Genomic DNA, 14,449 nt, shown 5'->3' with positions numbered 1-14,449 from the left:
TACTCCTGAAATTTCTTTTTTTTTTTTTTCATGCGGTTTCTCAAAGTAACTTCATAAAGAAGAATAAACAATAAGCTTTCTTTTATTTAATTTCAAAAAAGGTAGACACAGCATTTACAATAAAAGAAGATATATAAAGAAAGAGTTGTGTATATGTAAAATATATATATATATACGAATATATAAAAATATAAAAATAAAATAAAAAAAAAAAAAGATGGGGGAATAAAAAAAACTGAAACTAAAAAAAAAATATCAAAGAGTGTAATCATGATTATTTTGGAGGTGGTCGAAAACTACGACCTCTTCCATTACGTCCACGACGATTATCCCCATATTGTGGTGGTGCTGAACGATTGATGATAAGTTTGTTATCTTTCAAGATTTGTCCATTCTTTGCTAAAGCAGCTTCCAATGAAATAGGATCCACCAAGTCAACATAACAATGTGATTTGTGTAATTTGGTTTCTTGATCAATAGGGATTCGTACATCAGTCACCTAATTCAAAAATTATATCAGATCATCATCTTTTTTTTTTGTTTTGTTTATTTTTTTTTTTTTTTAATCATACCGATTTGGGATCAAAGAATTCTCGAATATCATTTTCTGTTACTTGTCCATTATTAAGACCACCAACAAAGATAGCATAAGGGCTTCGTTGCTAAAAAAAAAAAAAAAAAAAAAAAAAAAAAAAAAAAAAATGAAAGAATGAAAAAAAAAAAAGATCAATCATCATCATCTTACCATACTACTTTGTCGTTTCGATTGACGATAAGAATTTTGATCATCCTTATTATTACTGGAAGAATCATTCATTTCAGAATTGTTACTACTGATATTATCATTTCCACTATTGATACTATTATTGCGAGATATTCCTTGTTGATAATCAGGTTTGTATTTATCAGAAGAGGCATAAGGTCTTGGTGGGAAAGTGGCAGTAGATAAAGCAGGAGAAGAACCAGCATAAGGGGTATGGTTGAGACTATTGGATGATGAATTTGTACGACGATAAGCAAAGTTGAATCCTTGAGATTTCATTTCAGCACCAACATGACCATTGTTGACATCAAGTACAATCCATCCTAAAGCGGCATCGGGTAAATTGAAATTCCATAGATTCTTGAATGCTATTTCATCTCGATTGTTTTGACTATGTTCAGATCCTTCATCACCAGAATCATGTAAGGAAGGAGGTAATCGATTCACTACTTCCAATGTATTTTGAAGTAATAGAGCTTGATGATTACTATATATAAAAAAAAACAAAGATCAATAAATAATCCTTTTATTTATACCTATTTCACTTACTCAACATAACTTTCCACTTGATCCTTGATAGTTTCCCAAAGTTGTAAAAAGTTTTGTTGAGATTGAAGTAATCGTTCTCTATAATGATCTTGATGAGATTGACAAGCGAATTCATTATAAGCAATACCATATCGAAAATGAAGACCAGCAGAGATAGTGAAATCAGCCTAAAAAGAAAAAAAAAAAAAAAGAAAATGTCAATTTAACAATTCCTTCATCCCTTAAAATTTTTTATACCTTTAAATAAAGTGACAGCTGAGCCAATAAACCTTCACGTCCCGGACTTGCATGAGTAACCAAGATTCTTGTTTCAGAAGAATCATATACCTAATAAATTCATTTCTAGAATTAATCTCTTATTGTTTAATTTTTTTTTATCTTACTTTTTGTGCAGTTTCCACCAATTCACCAATTTGTAAGGCAGTAGTCCACATCATTCCAGATCCACCAGCAATAGTATCCGTGCCTATCAAAAAAAAATATTTTGTTTGTCATTTTAGTCATATTGATAAAAAAAATATTATTATTATTATTATTGTTACCTTCTCCATTATCAAATAATTTATGTTGAATAACGGCACCTCCCAAACCAAATAAACGTAATTTGACACCACCAATATCCAATAAATAAGTAGTAGCTTCATCCAAGATATGAAGATTATGCACTGAATATTCACCAGATCGTAACTTTTCCAGAATAGCCACATCTTCGCAAACACCCCATACAGTATAAACAGGTACATCCAATTGTTTCTCACCAGAAAGGAAATCAGGGAATTCAGATAAGTAAGCTTGTTGAGGAGCGGTTTCAATCGTACGTCGGACTTGATCAATAGGTGAATTATTGAATCGACCACGCATATATGGAGGGATCAAAGTACTGTATTGGATCAAGTGTTTTAATGTTCTTCATGAAGAATATATATTAAAAAAAAATATCAGTCATATGATGATTTTTTTATTATTTCATTTTCTAAATACCTGTCATCGATACGTTCTAAACTTGAGCGTTCTATAATAAAAAAAAAAAGAGTTTGGAATAAAAAAAAAAAGAATTAATAACATCATGATGTTGAATACCGTATTTACCATAAAAACCAAAATCACCAGTATGAATAATACAATGGGCATTGGCGTCGCGTGCTAATTGGTTAAGTTGAGAGATGCAACCTAATATTAAAAAAAATGAGTCAATGTTAAAAGTGTAGTTATTAAAGAATAATAAATTAAGTTTTTACCTTTGATATCAGCTGTACATAAAATGCGTTTACCCTCCACGGTAATAATATCATTGGGTTTTGGAGAACTAGTAACAGATGAAGGAATAGGACTACCGTTCATGATGTAAACTAATAAAAAGATACTGAATTCAGAAGAAGAAGAATTAAAACGAAGGGTAAAATAAAATAAAATAAAAAAAAAATAGACTAATAAAAAAGTGAATAAAACTGGATGATGGTCACGAAATAATGGTTGTAAAATAAAAATAAAATAAAATAAAAAAAAGGAGAGACAAAGGCTTAGAAGATGATAGAAGAAAGAAAGAAGTCAGGGTGTAAAAGGGTGAAGTAAACACACATACACACACACACACTAGCGTGTAAAAAGAGAGTAAGAAAGTGAGAGAATGTAAAAAAAAAAAGAGAGAGAGACAAAAGAAAAAAAAAAAAAAAAAAAAAAAAAGAAAAAACCTCCCCTTTTTACTATTTTGACACCGCCGAGTTGAGATTATACTTTTTGAATTTTTTTTTTTTCATTTTTCTGCATTTGGATTTTTTTTTTATTATATTTTCACTATTAAAATCAGAGAGAGAGAAGATATATATATACAATTTCAATTATTTATAATTTATATATATGCCTATATGTTTATACTTTTTTTTTTTACATTACTTTTTCCATGGAAAGCACAGATAAGCGTGACACATTTCCAAATGGAGTTCTTAACGCGGAGGATGAAATAAATGATCACTGTTAAAAAAAAAAAAATGTTCATCCCTCCTCAACAAATTATCTTATGCAATCATCATACATGTATATGTATATTTTTTCTGTGGCGTTTTGATCATCATTATCATCATCACAAATCTCTCGATTTTTATTTTATTATATTTAAAAAGAAAATGATAGAAAAAAAGGGGAGGGGTTAATCAACAATTGTTTTATTGATCATAAAGAAAAAAAAAAAAAGATATAACTACTCGGTCATGTTTTGTTTTGATAGAGTCATCCATAATTCAAAATCTTCCAAAGTTTGGACTTGACCACCACTTTGATCGACGGCCTGTTGAAATTGTTGTAACAATAAAGGTGATCGTCGTTTGTGATTGGACATCCAATAGGTCAAACTTCGAGAACTGATGCCTGTTTCACGCATGATTTTTTGTCGAAGTGCCTTGGTGAGTTTTTGATTGCGGCCTATAGTGGAGAAAAACATTTCTTGGAGATACCTATTCACTTTGGGAGTGAAAATAGATCGATGTTTAGAGCAATATGGTTTACGTACACGTAATGATGATGATGATGATGATGATTTCAACATATAGAAGGATGGCCGTTGATACCATTGAGCACTTTTATCTATAAGATAGGACGAAGATATGTCCTTGGTTGGATGGGAAAGTCGATATAATGGCCAGACTGTAGATGATGTTTCATTTTCAAAGGCAAATCCACAGAGAGTATAATCGACTGGTCCAGTCACAGGGAATGGTAAAAGTGATTGTTTCTTTAAAACCGTTGATTGCTGTGTGTTGTTCTTTTTTTTATTCATATCTGTTACAGACAAAAAAAAAAAAAAAAAAAAAAAAAGAAGTAAATCCACGTTAACACACACAGAGATATACAAAAGCAGCACAATTGTCCTTTTTTTTTAATTTTTATCATATGCGCACTGAATCATCTTATTCTCTTTTTATATCACACTCTCAGTCAAAACTTGACCACATTTCCCCCCTCATCTGAATATCAAAAAAAAAAAAAAAAAAGTTCCAATTGACACTGACAACAATCATAATATTTACTTATAACACAAGATGGTTTATTTACAAATGAAATGAATGACAATAAATAATACGATAAATATATATATATATATATATAATCAAAGGGAAGTACTATACTACGGTTGAAGAAGATTCCATATTGCGTAAAGGAGTAAATCGACCACGACCATTATCTCGATTTCTATTGACTAAACCAGATAATGCTGCCAAGCTTCCACCATCACTAGTTCGTCGTTTTGATTGTTGTTTATTGTAAAGCACAAACCCAATACATAACATCACGGTACATAAAGCGCCAATATATAAAGGTCGAAGCATCCAATCATCTTCATCCAATTCATCAAGATCATCATCATCTTGTGTTAATGGGTTTTTATCGTCTTGCTTTGCCGTATTGATTTCTTTGACAAGTTTGTCGATAATGCCGGTATTAAACTTTGCTTTGTAATGAGGAGATTGGAACCGTGATCCAGGTGTTTGTATCATATCATCTACAACCTCTGGAGAAGGTAAGGTGACGGAAGGTTCCATAGAGCCTGAGACCAAGATGCTGTTCGCTATGATTCGATGTGCACCACCTGTCAAATGAGTCTTGTCCCACCAGATATAATCATCCACCGATTCATGACATTGACCTTGACAAGTATCCCAAAATGAGTGTTGTCCATCCTTGAATCCAAATTCATCAGGATTGTTCACCATATCTTTCAGTAAATCATGAGCATCTACTAGATCCAATTCAAGAGATTGATGATGCTTGACCAAGTTGGATACTTTTTCATGAAGAAGTTGGTTGAAATTATCGATGGCCTGTTTCTGTCGTTGTAATGCAATCTTATCATTATCCTTATTAAAGTAAGGCATCTTGTCCATGGGAACCAAAGTAAACATAAGAAATCTATTCGTTCCAAATACTTTGCGAACATTATGCTATTATAGTATATTCGTTAGAATGGCAATATTCCTTTTTTTTTCTTTTTTTTTCTTTTTTTTTTTACTTATATCACTTACCATTTGTTGAATAATACAATCGGTGAGTTGGTCATAATCTATATAAAGTAGCGAAGGATAGAGAAGAGAAAACAAAAATGAGTTAGTTGAGTCATTGATGAAAGAATGTTTGACATACTTTGATCGTTTGTTTGTAGCATATTATAAATATCGTTATATCCAACCCAGAATGCATAGATGGTATCTTCAGGCTTCAAATTTAATTGCTGTTGATAATAAATTTCCAATTGATCTACTATACTTGGTGAGGATGGTGCAGTGGTATTATTACTTTGTTGGTATAATGACTGATCACAAGTGGCTCCACTAAATGCAAAACTATATAATGATGCATTCCATCCTATAGCTAAATGTTGACTCCATAAAGGACCATTACTCGATAATTGTCGATTGCCCAAGTCTAAAAGAGAAACAGGACAAAAAAAAAAAAAAAAAAGAGAGAGAAAAAAGAGTTAAGCAATATCACCTAAATTTTTTTTCTTTTTTAACTATACCGGAATAAGAGTCACCAAAGACCACAATGTTATTGATTTTAGCCAAACATAATGATATCCAACAAGATAATAAAAAGATAAAAAAAATAAAAACCATCCTTAACAATGAATGCAAACAGATAAGGAGAGAAGGAGTAAAGAGAAGATGAGTTACACTTTTTTATAACAAAAAAAAAAAAATGGGAAGGGTCAAATAAAACAGCTCTTTTTGACTAGGCCTGTTTCATTCACCGCCCTTACCAACTTTAAATTGGTTAGAATTAATGAGCTTTGTATAATAAGCTTTTGGCGGATGATATTAAAAGCAAAACAAAAAAAAAAAAAGATGCATGTATTGAGGGGATCATAAGCAACGTGGCATCATCTATTTTTTTTTTTTTTCATATACCAGATATTAAGAATGAAGAAATAAGAGAAAATTTAAGGAATATAGAATATCCGAGGGGTCTATAAGCTATGACATCAACATCTTTATTACTATTATCATTACTATTATTATTATTGAACAATCCACCAGCGAAAGGCTGTTTAAACATAGTATATAGAGAATTTTTAAAAAAAAAGGAGGTATCCTTAACAAAATAAAAGAAAACTAAGACCTATTTTGAAATCATCCTCTTGATGATAAGGCAAACAAGGGAGAAAGAATCATCAGATATTGGGATTTTAATCAATCCTCGTTATATTATTAAATAATTTAATTTTTGCGACAAATGATTATGTATCCAGGATGATCACTTTTTTTTTCTCAATTCTTTTCATTGAGGATGTTTGAATGATAATATGCATAAATACAAATAGGATGGTATGCTCTTTTTTTTTTTTTTTTTGCAAACTTCTGTCAAATCTCCTGGAAACTATAAATAAAGCAAAAAAAAAAAAAAAAAAAGAAGAATTACGAATCAATCATAGATTATTATTTTTTTTCCATCATCATGCAGAACAAATGTTTATTCTTTTTTATGTTGATGACTTTCAATAAAATAATGGCTATCTATACAGCATCTATTCCAAATGACGACTATATCTACAACGAGCTTGACCTTGATAATACAGATTATATTAGTGATGATGATGATGATTATCAGAAGTTTATGAATTTGTTATCCTATTTCCCAGTTGATTATCCTTTACAGACGGATGACGATCGGATATCTAGCGTCCCACCTGTTGATAATAATTCAGATGTCATGTTCGATACTAAAACGATGGTAGTAGAAAATCCAATGGTGGATACTAGTGAAACTAGTCAAAATAACTATCCTCTTGATACCAAGTCTAATTTACTTATATTAGGATCTGTTATGGATCAAATGGGTCAATTAGGTCATCTAGTTGATCAAGACCCATTGTAAGTCAAGGTTTCTTGACAGTATGTTTTTGACTCTCCGCCTTCCACTTTTTTGATTTTTTTGTCCTCTTTTTTTTTTTTTCTTTTTTTTTCTTTTGAATAAATATTTCATACACATCTTCAATGGCCACTTCACAACTCTTACCTTTAGGTAAGTTTCTTTTTATACTTTTGTAATGATTAGAACCATATACTTATTATGTTTTTTTTTTTGAAATAGAACTTATCGATAAATGTATTGGATCCAAAATCTGGGTGGTTATGAAAAATGAAAAGGAATTCACAGGCAAATTATTAGGTTTTGACGATTATGTTAGTAAGTCCATAACAAAAGATCTTGTTTTTTTAATTGATTCGTTATTTATTTATTTATTTATTTATTTTTTTGTGTTTTAGATATGGTATTAGAAGATGTAACAGAATAGTAAGTAATTTGTCAACCAAATGAAAAAAAAAAAGAGTATGCGACTCAACGCGTTTTTTTTTTTCTCTTTTCTTTCTAAATGATAATAGTGAAAATACTCAAGATGGATATAAGATTCACAAACTGGATCAAATTCTATTGAATGGCAATAACATTTGTGCGGTACGTTATTACTTTGTAATCTGAGGAAGATCGAGAATCATGGTACTGACAGTTTTTTTTTTTTTTTTTTTTTTTTTTTTTTTTTTTTTTTTTTTTTTTTTTTTTTGATAGCTTATTCCTGGAGGCACTGGACCTGTATAAGGAACTAACAACAACTATCAATGATGGACTATCAGACAAACATATAGATACTGTTCATGTAGTATTTTTTTTATTATTATTATTATTTTACTGAATAAACATTTTATTTCATTTCATTTTATTTTATTTTGAAATCAAAGGATGTTATATAATTTTTTTCACCCGGATCAACTGGAACAAAGATGGATTGATTCTTGTAACGAGACTGAGATGATGATTTGATAATATCCAAGAGCTTAACATGATTGAGCTCTACAGTTAATGACTATGACAATGGAACCCAATGAAGTTGATTATAATATTATTTTATAAGGAACTCTTTTTTTTTGATATTCCAGGCACAATGATTCGTCTGATGATGGCTCGATAACAATGGTTTATATGATAATGGACTATAAAAGTTTTTTTTTCTTTTTTTTTTTTCTGACAAATTTGCACTATACTTGGAAAAAGATTTATTTGATTGTACACTAAAACAACTGTAACCTAATACTAACAATAGCACTAATTATTACCTCGCAGCTACTACTAATAATAACAATATAGAGTCTACTGGGATGTAATAAGGGATTGTAACTGTCGATGGACGGCTTCACATTTGACTGCATTGTTCATGGTGACACCAGCATGGCATTCGAGTCTTGCATCCAACAACCAATTGACATATTCATTTTCCGAAAGTTGTGCATCCAGTTGATTCAAAAGTCGGAAAATCACCAGGGTATCATGTCGTAAGATAGCAAGTCTTTCACGGCTAAAGAGGAGATCTATCGAAAATGCATAATGTTTGTCGCTAAACCATTGATCCAAAGTACTTGTTGAATTATTATTGCCTACATGATTAATCTTGGATTGCAAGTAGAATTGATAACTATGGTAAAAAAAAAAAAAATGAGTATCTTTATATCTTTCTTTTTTTACTAATTTCTTTACCAATTGTGGTCCGTATAAGAAGATGGAAGGGTATTGTTGAGCAGACCTTCTTCAACATCACGTAGATAAATAGCTCTTGAAGTGACTTGATGACCTGCATAATGCGAATGGTGTAATCCTTGTTGTTGTCGACCAGATCGGACCCAAGCCCATATCACCCAGAGTATCAATAATCCAATGATCACACTTCCAACCGGGAAAGGTACTATATCTTGAATCATTTCCCAGATTTCAATCAATTGTCCATACCATCCACTCACTTGTTGTTTTCCAGTGCTCGATGGTTGTGTTCCGAGTGTTGAATTGGTATTGTTTGTGTTATTACCGTTGTTTGCATTGTTGAGGTTGTTGTCATTGTTATTTTGACCAGATTTGTTGTCAGTTCCTTCTTTTCTTGATTCTCCTCCATTCAATTTGTTGGCATGTTCCATAATCATCGGTGCAAATTGAACAATGCTTTCACTCATTCCCTTCAAAGCAGCTTTCATCACCATACCTAAATTCAAAGTTCAATGATTAGTTTTCCACAGTTCCTTTTACATATATATATATATATATATATTACTTTTGACGAGGATATTCTTGACAAATTTGACCCCTATACAAATAGAGAGATGCGAATGTGAGGCATCAATCCAACTTATACAATATCGAATAGATGGAATAAATGCATCAGCATAAGGTAATTGAGCACTTTTGGTTGAGATCTGTATAACGTATCGTCTATCATTAAGAGAAATAAATTAATATATATATATATATTAGTAAGATCATCGTCATTCATCATTCTTGGGTGTCATCACGATTAAATCATTACTTACAAGTAATCATCCTTGTTCAACAGTACTTGTGTTTCAACTACATCAGCTTCTTTGACTTTAACTGATAGAGATATAAAAGATAATTGTCGGTTAGTATGGTCAAGATATATATATATTGATAGAAAAAAGAAAAAAGGACTTACCCATTGGATTGCTAACAGGCATTACATATTTCAAAAGACGTTGTTGTTTTCCATCCACATCAGACCAGGCACCAACGTTGAGGTCTAGTTATTAAAGGACGGTAAATGTTATCATTGAATTTTTTTTTTTTTTTGAATTTCTTTTGAATTTCCCCTTGCTTACCTCGACTTCCACTGGCTGCTGTTTTCTGTTCCCAAATACCACCTTTAGCCACTGCACCAGTTTTCTCTTCGGAAAATAATAGATCGTACAATCGTTTTGCTGAAAGTGGAACATCGACTTGGTATTCCATTTTTTCAAGATGATCATTACAACCACATGTAATAGGACCCTGAGGAGCGGATATATGAGCGGGAAGTGCATCTTCAATAAAGTAAAAATAAAAAAAAAAAACAAAAAAATATTAAAAAATTTGTATGTTTATCTTTTGTTTTCTGTTGCTTACCTGGATCACCTTTTTTGAGTTGCTCCTCATCTGTTGTTTTTGTTGATGCTGTAGTATCATCTTTGTTCATTTTGCCAGAAGTATCCTCTAATTTGCGAGTACTGTTCTTTGTATTCAAATCCAAATCATCATCCATTTTGCCCATCTTACTAACATCAAAGAAACTTCCACCACCAGCCACTGTAGCAGCCATCATTGCCGCAGCTAAAGCACCTGATTTGGGTTGATGTTTGTTGCTATGATTGTCATTATTGCTATTAGATGTTTTTCCACCTTTCTTTTTTCGAATACGTTCCAGTCTTGAAGAAGTGGATGATGATGGGATAGGTGATGCTGCTGGTTCCAAACCATGTATGTCGTTACTACTGTTTGACCTTGGACGACGAAGAAGATCAGGTGAAGATTGTGCTTTGACTGGTTCTGATCGAATAATGGTAGTGATAGGTGCATTCTTCTTTTTCGACATGGCTGCAGACATGTGATGTAAAATATCGTACATTGTTTGTAATGGGCTAGGCTAAAAAAAAAAAAAAATAGTAGTTCAATATCTTTTTCTTTTCTTTTTTTCTTTTCAATTTACTTTTGAGACTTACATCATTGCTTTTTGCATTATCTACTGCGATTCTTAATTTTTCAGCCACTACTTCAATATCATCCATCAAGGTTGCTAAGATCAAGGGTTCACGACGAGGAGAAACATCATCTTGCTTGAGATCAATTGCGAGAGCGATATTAGATTGCTTGCCAACATTGGTAATGGATGGATCACGTACAAGTCGAATATTAGTAATATCTCGTAGTCGTACTGCCACAGTATGGACACATGTCATGACCACACAACTGTATAACCAGAATGTCTCCTGAGTTACAAAGGCACGACCAGTATAAGAATATCCAAATTCGGAAGTGGGAGGCTTGACATTTTGAGTTAATTGCATTTGTAAATCTTGTTCCATTTGTTCCAAGGGACTACCAGATCCAATGGGTGAAGTTGGCCAATCGAGATCATCATCGTTTTTTGTATTGTCCATATCATTACTAGCTGCATTGGGTGGTTTTTTCAGTGAGCATATAAAAGCTAAGAGTAAAATAAATAAATAAAAAAACAAGGAGTCAATGTATACATCTATCTGCCAATTTTTTTTTTTTTTTTTTGCTTACCATCTAAAACCACTTCATGTTTTGATACGCCACCGAATAAATTTCTTAATTCCTTGTTCCTTTGTTCCAGTTCGGCAGAATAATCCGTCAATTCTACTTTGGGCACATTTCCATCATCAAGATTGGCAGGCCAAATTACCTGATGACCATCAAGATCACTAAACATGGGACTAGGTGGGGCATTGGCAGGTGTTGGAGGAGGATCATTGCTATCACCAGAGGATTGGAACATACTTGGTACCAAAGTCCATGGAATACCCCAACTGGTATTAGCAGAAGATGTATTTGACTTTTCAGAGTGTAGATTAAGGTGAGGAGGTCGTTTGGTAGATGATGATGTTGTCGTAGTTGTCGTTGTTGTTGTCGTTGTAGTAGTAGCTGAGGCAGTAACATCAGCAGTTGTAGTGGTGACAGTAGTTTTGCTGACATTATCTCCATTGTTGCGATGCCCATTAGTGACTTCATGAGATTTCGTACCACCATTATCAATACTAGATGTAATATTGTCTTTTGAATAATGATCCAGAGTAGGTGAGAAAGGTGAAGAGCTTGCTTGAGATGATGTTTGAGCACGGGCAGCCTCCCAAACTAATAATGGTGTCAATGAAGTTGAATTGGCGAGAGAGACACGATCATTATCAGCAGAAGTTGATAAAAGGACAATAGTAGGTTGATTACTGTTGCTTTTATTTTCATTTGTTGTATCTCCATTAGTTGGCGTGGATGATAAAGATGTGGTATGAGAAAGGTCAGTAATAAAAGATTTTGAGACATCTGCGTGACCGACGGATCGTTTATTATTATTATTATTGTTGTTGTTGTTGATATCATGTGAGTCCATATGATCGTTATTGTTGTTTTCATCTGTTTGAATTGGATGAGAAGGTAGTTGTTCATTTTGAATGGCTAATCGTTTTGCTTTATCGAATGCTGTTATCCAATCCTTCATTTCATCTTCAGTTTCTGCTTGTACAACAATAGGAGATCTAAAACGAGAGAAAGGAAAAGATGAGTATAAACCAATATCATGATGATGATAAATTACTTTTGAACACAAACTACTTCAAAACAATAACGTCGATCGATGTCCAAAATAGGCTTGATTTCAGATAAGAGTACTGATACACGTTCATCCAAACTAATAGCACCTTTCAATTTTAAAGAAGCATTCACCAAACAAGAACCAAAATAACCATCATACAAAAAGAACCATCGACGAGTCCAATAACCACGAGAACCACGAGTAAATAAGTAACCCCATTTGTGATGTGCTTTTTGATCAGGAGTAGTTTCTAATAAATCCATTGAAAATCGATTGGTCATTGGTGATTGAAGGACAGTATTGAAAGCTGATGGAGCGTACTTTTCAAGATCACGAGGTGGTTGGGTTTGGTTAATATATTCATTTTCAAGTTCTTTTCGCGTGTTTTGAAGTTTGTGTAACTGATAATTGCAAGTACTTTTGTCCTATAAATAAAATAAAACTAAAAATGAGTAAAAGAATCACTACTAATAATAAAAAAAATGATTTTTTTTTACATCTACTAGCCATTGTTTCCAAGATGCCAAATGAGTATCCAATTTCTGCCAAACATGCATACCACCATCAAAATCATTCAAATGAGCCAGAGTTGCAGCTGAGAATTGTTCAACAAGAGTATGTTCAAGACTTGATCGAAATTGAAGAATACGTACAACGTGTTGACCAGACATATGTACGTAATATTTACGAGCTTCATGTAATCGAAATGCTTCTTCACGTAATGCTGATACTTCTTTGGATTTACTTTGTGCTGAATATTTGGAAAGTTGAGTTTCATATCGTTCAAGTGCCTTTTCATGTTGTTTTCGAAAATCCTAATAAATTAAAATAAGTTAGTTTTTTTTTTGACATTTCCATCTATGATCTTTTTTTTTAATATTATCTATTTATTTTATTTACCTTGAATTCCTTCAATTGTACTTTGACAAATTGTTGAAGTGGTTGAATAAAATTATCTTCCAAATCTGATACCTAAATAAAAAGAATATGTCATTTATGAGTTTCATTCTTCTTTTCCATTCCTGTCTTCCTCTCTCCTTAAAAAAAAAAAAAACGTACGAGTTTGGTTTTGAAAGCAAGACTTGTCTGTAAAGCATCCGAGAAACTTTTTATAACAGCACCAGTAAAGTGAGGGTCTAAAAAGAAAAAAAACAATAAAAATAAATTCATATCATTAATATTGGTTCTCTTAAAAGTATCATAATATATATATTACCAATTAGAGCATTGTCAATACCAATAGGCATAGCTTTCTTGCACACAAGGTTAGTTTCCAAATTGAATTCTATTATAAAAAGAAAAAGTCAGGTACATATTAATGACTTTATATACTTACTGTTCAGTTTGTCACAATAAAGTTTCAAGTGTTTCGACAAAGCATCCAACCATTTTTCAAGAAGTTCTAGTTGTTCGTCAAAGTGATGGACGTCAGCTCGGTAAACAGGGGAATCTGTAATAGCATCGTTCAAGGTTATCAAAGATGGTTTCATTCTTTGTATGTCTATGTAAAAGAGTGACAAATACACAGACACGAATAAAGAATAAAAAAGAAAGAAAGAAAAAAAAAGAAAAAAAGAAAGAAAGAGAGAAAGAGAGAAAAAAAGAATTAAAAAAGGAGAAAAAAAAAAAAAGGTTCATCAACGCCAAATTCCCGGGAACTGAAATAAAATAAAAAAAGAAAAAATTGGGTAGTCTTTTCTTAGCCAAGCCCAATTCTATTCATACAAATAATATCAAATAGGTAAATATTATCAATATTAATATTAAATAATAATAATAATAATAATAATAATAATAATAGATGATTCTATATAAAATAAATCAGAGCCCTTTTTGCTTGTTATTCTTACTTGTCAAATCCTAGAAAAAAGAAAAAAAAAAAAAAAGAAGAATTCGGAGTATGAACATTCGAATGGGTATGGATTTGGATGACAAAAAAGAAAATCTGCCCCACAAATTCTAATTTTTCTCTTTTCTCTTTCCCTTACTTTTTTCTTTTTCAT

General features: G+C 31.8%; 5 protein-coding genes across 5 annotated transcripts; 1 reads left to right on the top strand and 4 right to left on the bottom strand.

The window, feature by feature from the left end:
- Nucleotides 1-104: 104 nt before the first annotated feature.
- On the bottom strand, nucleotides 105-2,943 carry BX664DRAFT_287979 (uncharacterized protein). Its single transcript, XM_051541777.1, has 10 exons — nucleotides 2,551-2,943; nucleotides 2,402-2,482; nucleotides 2,294-2,324; nucleotides 1,855-2,219; nucleotides 1,696-1,778; nucleotides 1,550-1,639; nucleotides 1,313-1,479; nucleotides 746-1,250; nucleotides 573-662; nucleotides 105-499 (listed from the first exon to the last, which is right to left on the bottom strand). The coding sequence occupies exons 1-10, from the start codon at nucleotides 2,651-2,653 to the stop codon at nucleotides 275-277; spliced, it is 1,740 nt and encodes a 579-aa protein (XP_051404052.1). The 5' UTR covers nucleotides 2,654-2,943; the 3' UTR covers nucleotides 105-274.
- Nucleotides 2,944-3,509: 566 nt separating this feature from the next.
- On the bottom strand, nucleotides 3,510-4,100 carry BX664DRAFT_367442 (uncharacterized protein; the record flags this gene model as incomplete). Its single annotated transcript, XM_051548570.1, has 1 exon — nucleotides 3,510-4,100. The coding sequence occupies exon 1, from the start codon at nucleotides 4,083-4,085 to the stop codon at nucleotides 3,510-3,512; it is 576 nt and encodes a 191-aa protein (XP_051404051.1). The 5' UTR covers nucleotides 4,086-4,100.
- Nucleotides 4,101-4,350: 250 nt separating this feature from the next.
- BX664DRAFT_318790 (GDSL-like Lipase/Acylhydrolase-domain-containing protein) lies at nucleotides 4,351-5,972 on the bottom strand. Its single transcript, XM_051542819.1, has 4 exons — nucleotides 5,823-5,972; nucleotides 5,447-5,728; nucleotides 5,329-5,366; nucleotides 4,351-5,247 (listed from the first exon to the last, which is right to left on the bottom strand). The coding sequence occupies exons 1-4, from the start codon at nucleotides 5,917-5,919 to the stop codon at nucleotides 4,429-4,431; spliced, it is 1,236 nt and encodes a 411-aa protein (XP_051404050.1). The 5' UTR covers nucleotides 5,920-5,972; the 3' UTR covers nucleotides 4,351-4,428.
- A 1,312-nt stretch (nucleotides 5,973-7,284) lies between these two features.
- On the top strand, nucleotides 7,285-8,015 carry BX664DRAFT_354023 (LSM domain-containing protein). The gene is made up of 5 exons (XM_051547726.1): nucleotides 7,285-7,324; nucleotides 7,394-7,489; nucleotides 7,570-7,597; nucleotides 7,687-7,759; nucleotides 7,871-8,015. Exons 1-5 carry the CDS (start codon nucleotides 7,297-7,299, stop codon nucleotides 7,898-7,900), a joined length of 255 nt encoding a protein of 84 aa, XP_051404049.1. The 5' UTR covers nucleotides 7,285-7,296; the 3' UTR covers nucleotides 7,901-8,015.
- A 226-nt stretch (nucleotides 8,016-8,241) lies between these two features.
- BX664DRAFT_318785 (uncharacterized protein) lies at nucleotides 8,242-14,052 on the bottom strand. Its single transcript, XM_051542818.1, has 15 exons — nucleotides 13,783-14,052; nucleotides 13,663-13,731; nucleotides 13,506-13,582; nucleotides 13,347-13,418; nucleotides 12,944-13,261; nucleotides 12,450-12,871; nucleotides 11,405-12,390; nucleotides 10,837-11,321; nucleotides 10,244-10,760; nucleotides 9,961-10,161; nucleotides 9,798-9,881; nucleotides 9,655-9,715; nucleotides 9,399-9,556; nucleotides 8,834-9,329; nucleotides 8,242-8,771 (listed from the first exon to the last, which is right to left on the bottom strand). Exons 1-15 carry the CDS (start codon nucleotides 13,934-13,936, stop codon nucleotides 8,450-8,452), a joined length of 4,422 nt encoding a protein of 1,473 aa, XP_051404048.1. The 5' UTR covers nucleotides 13,937-14,052; the 3' UTR covers nucleotides 8,242-8,449.
- Nucleotides 14,053-14,449: the final 397 nt, after the last annotated feature.

This window comes from Halteromyces radiatus, assembly GCF_025201355.1.
Source record: "Halteromyces radiatus strain CBS 162.75 chromosome Unknown BX664scaffold_1, whole genome shotgun sequence".
NCBI lineage: Eukaryota > Fungi > Mucoromycota > Mucoromycetes > Mucorales > Cunninghamellaceae > Halteromyces > Halteromyces radiatus.
This window is presented reverse-complemented; position numbering and strand designations above follow the sequence as displayed.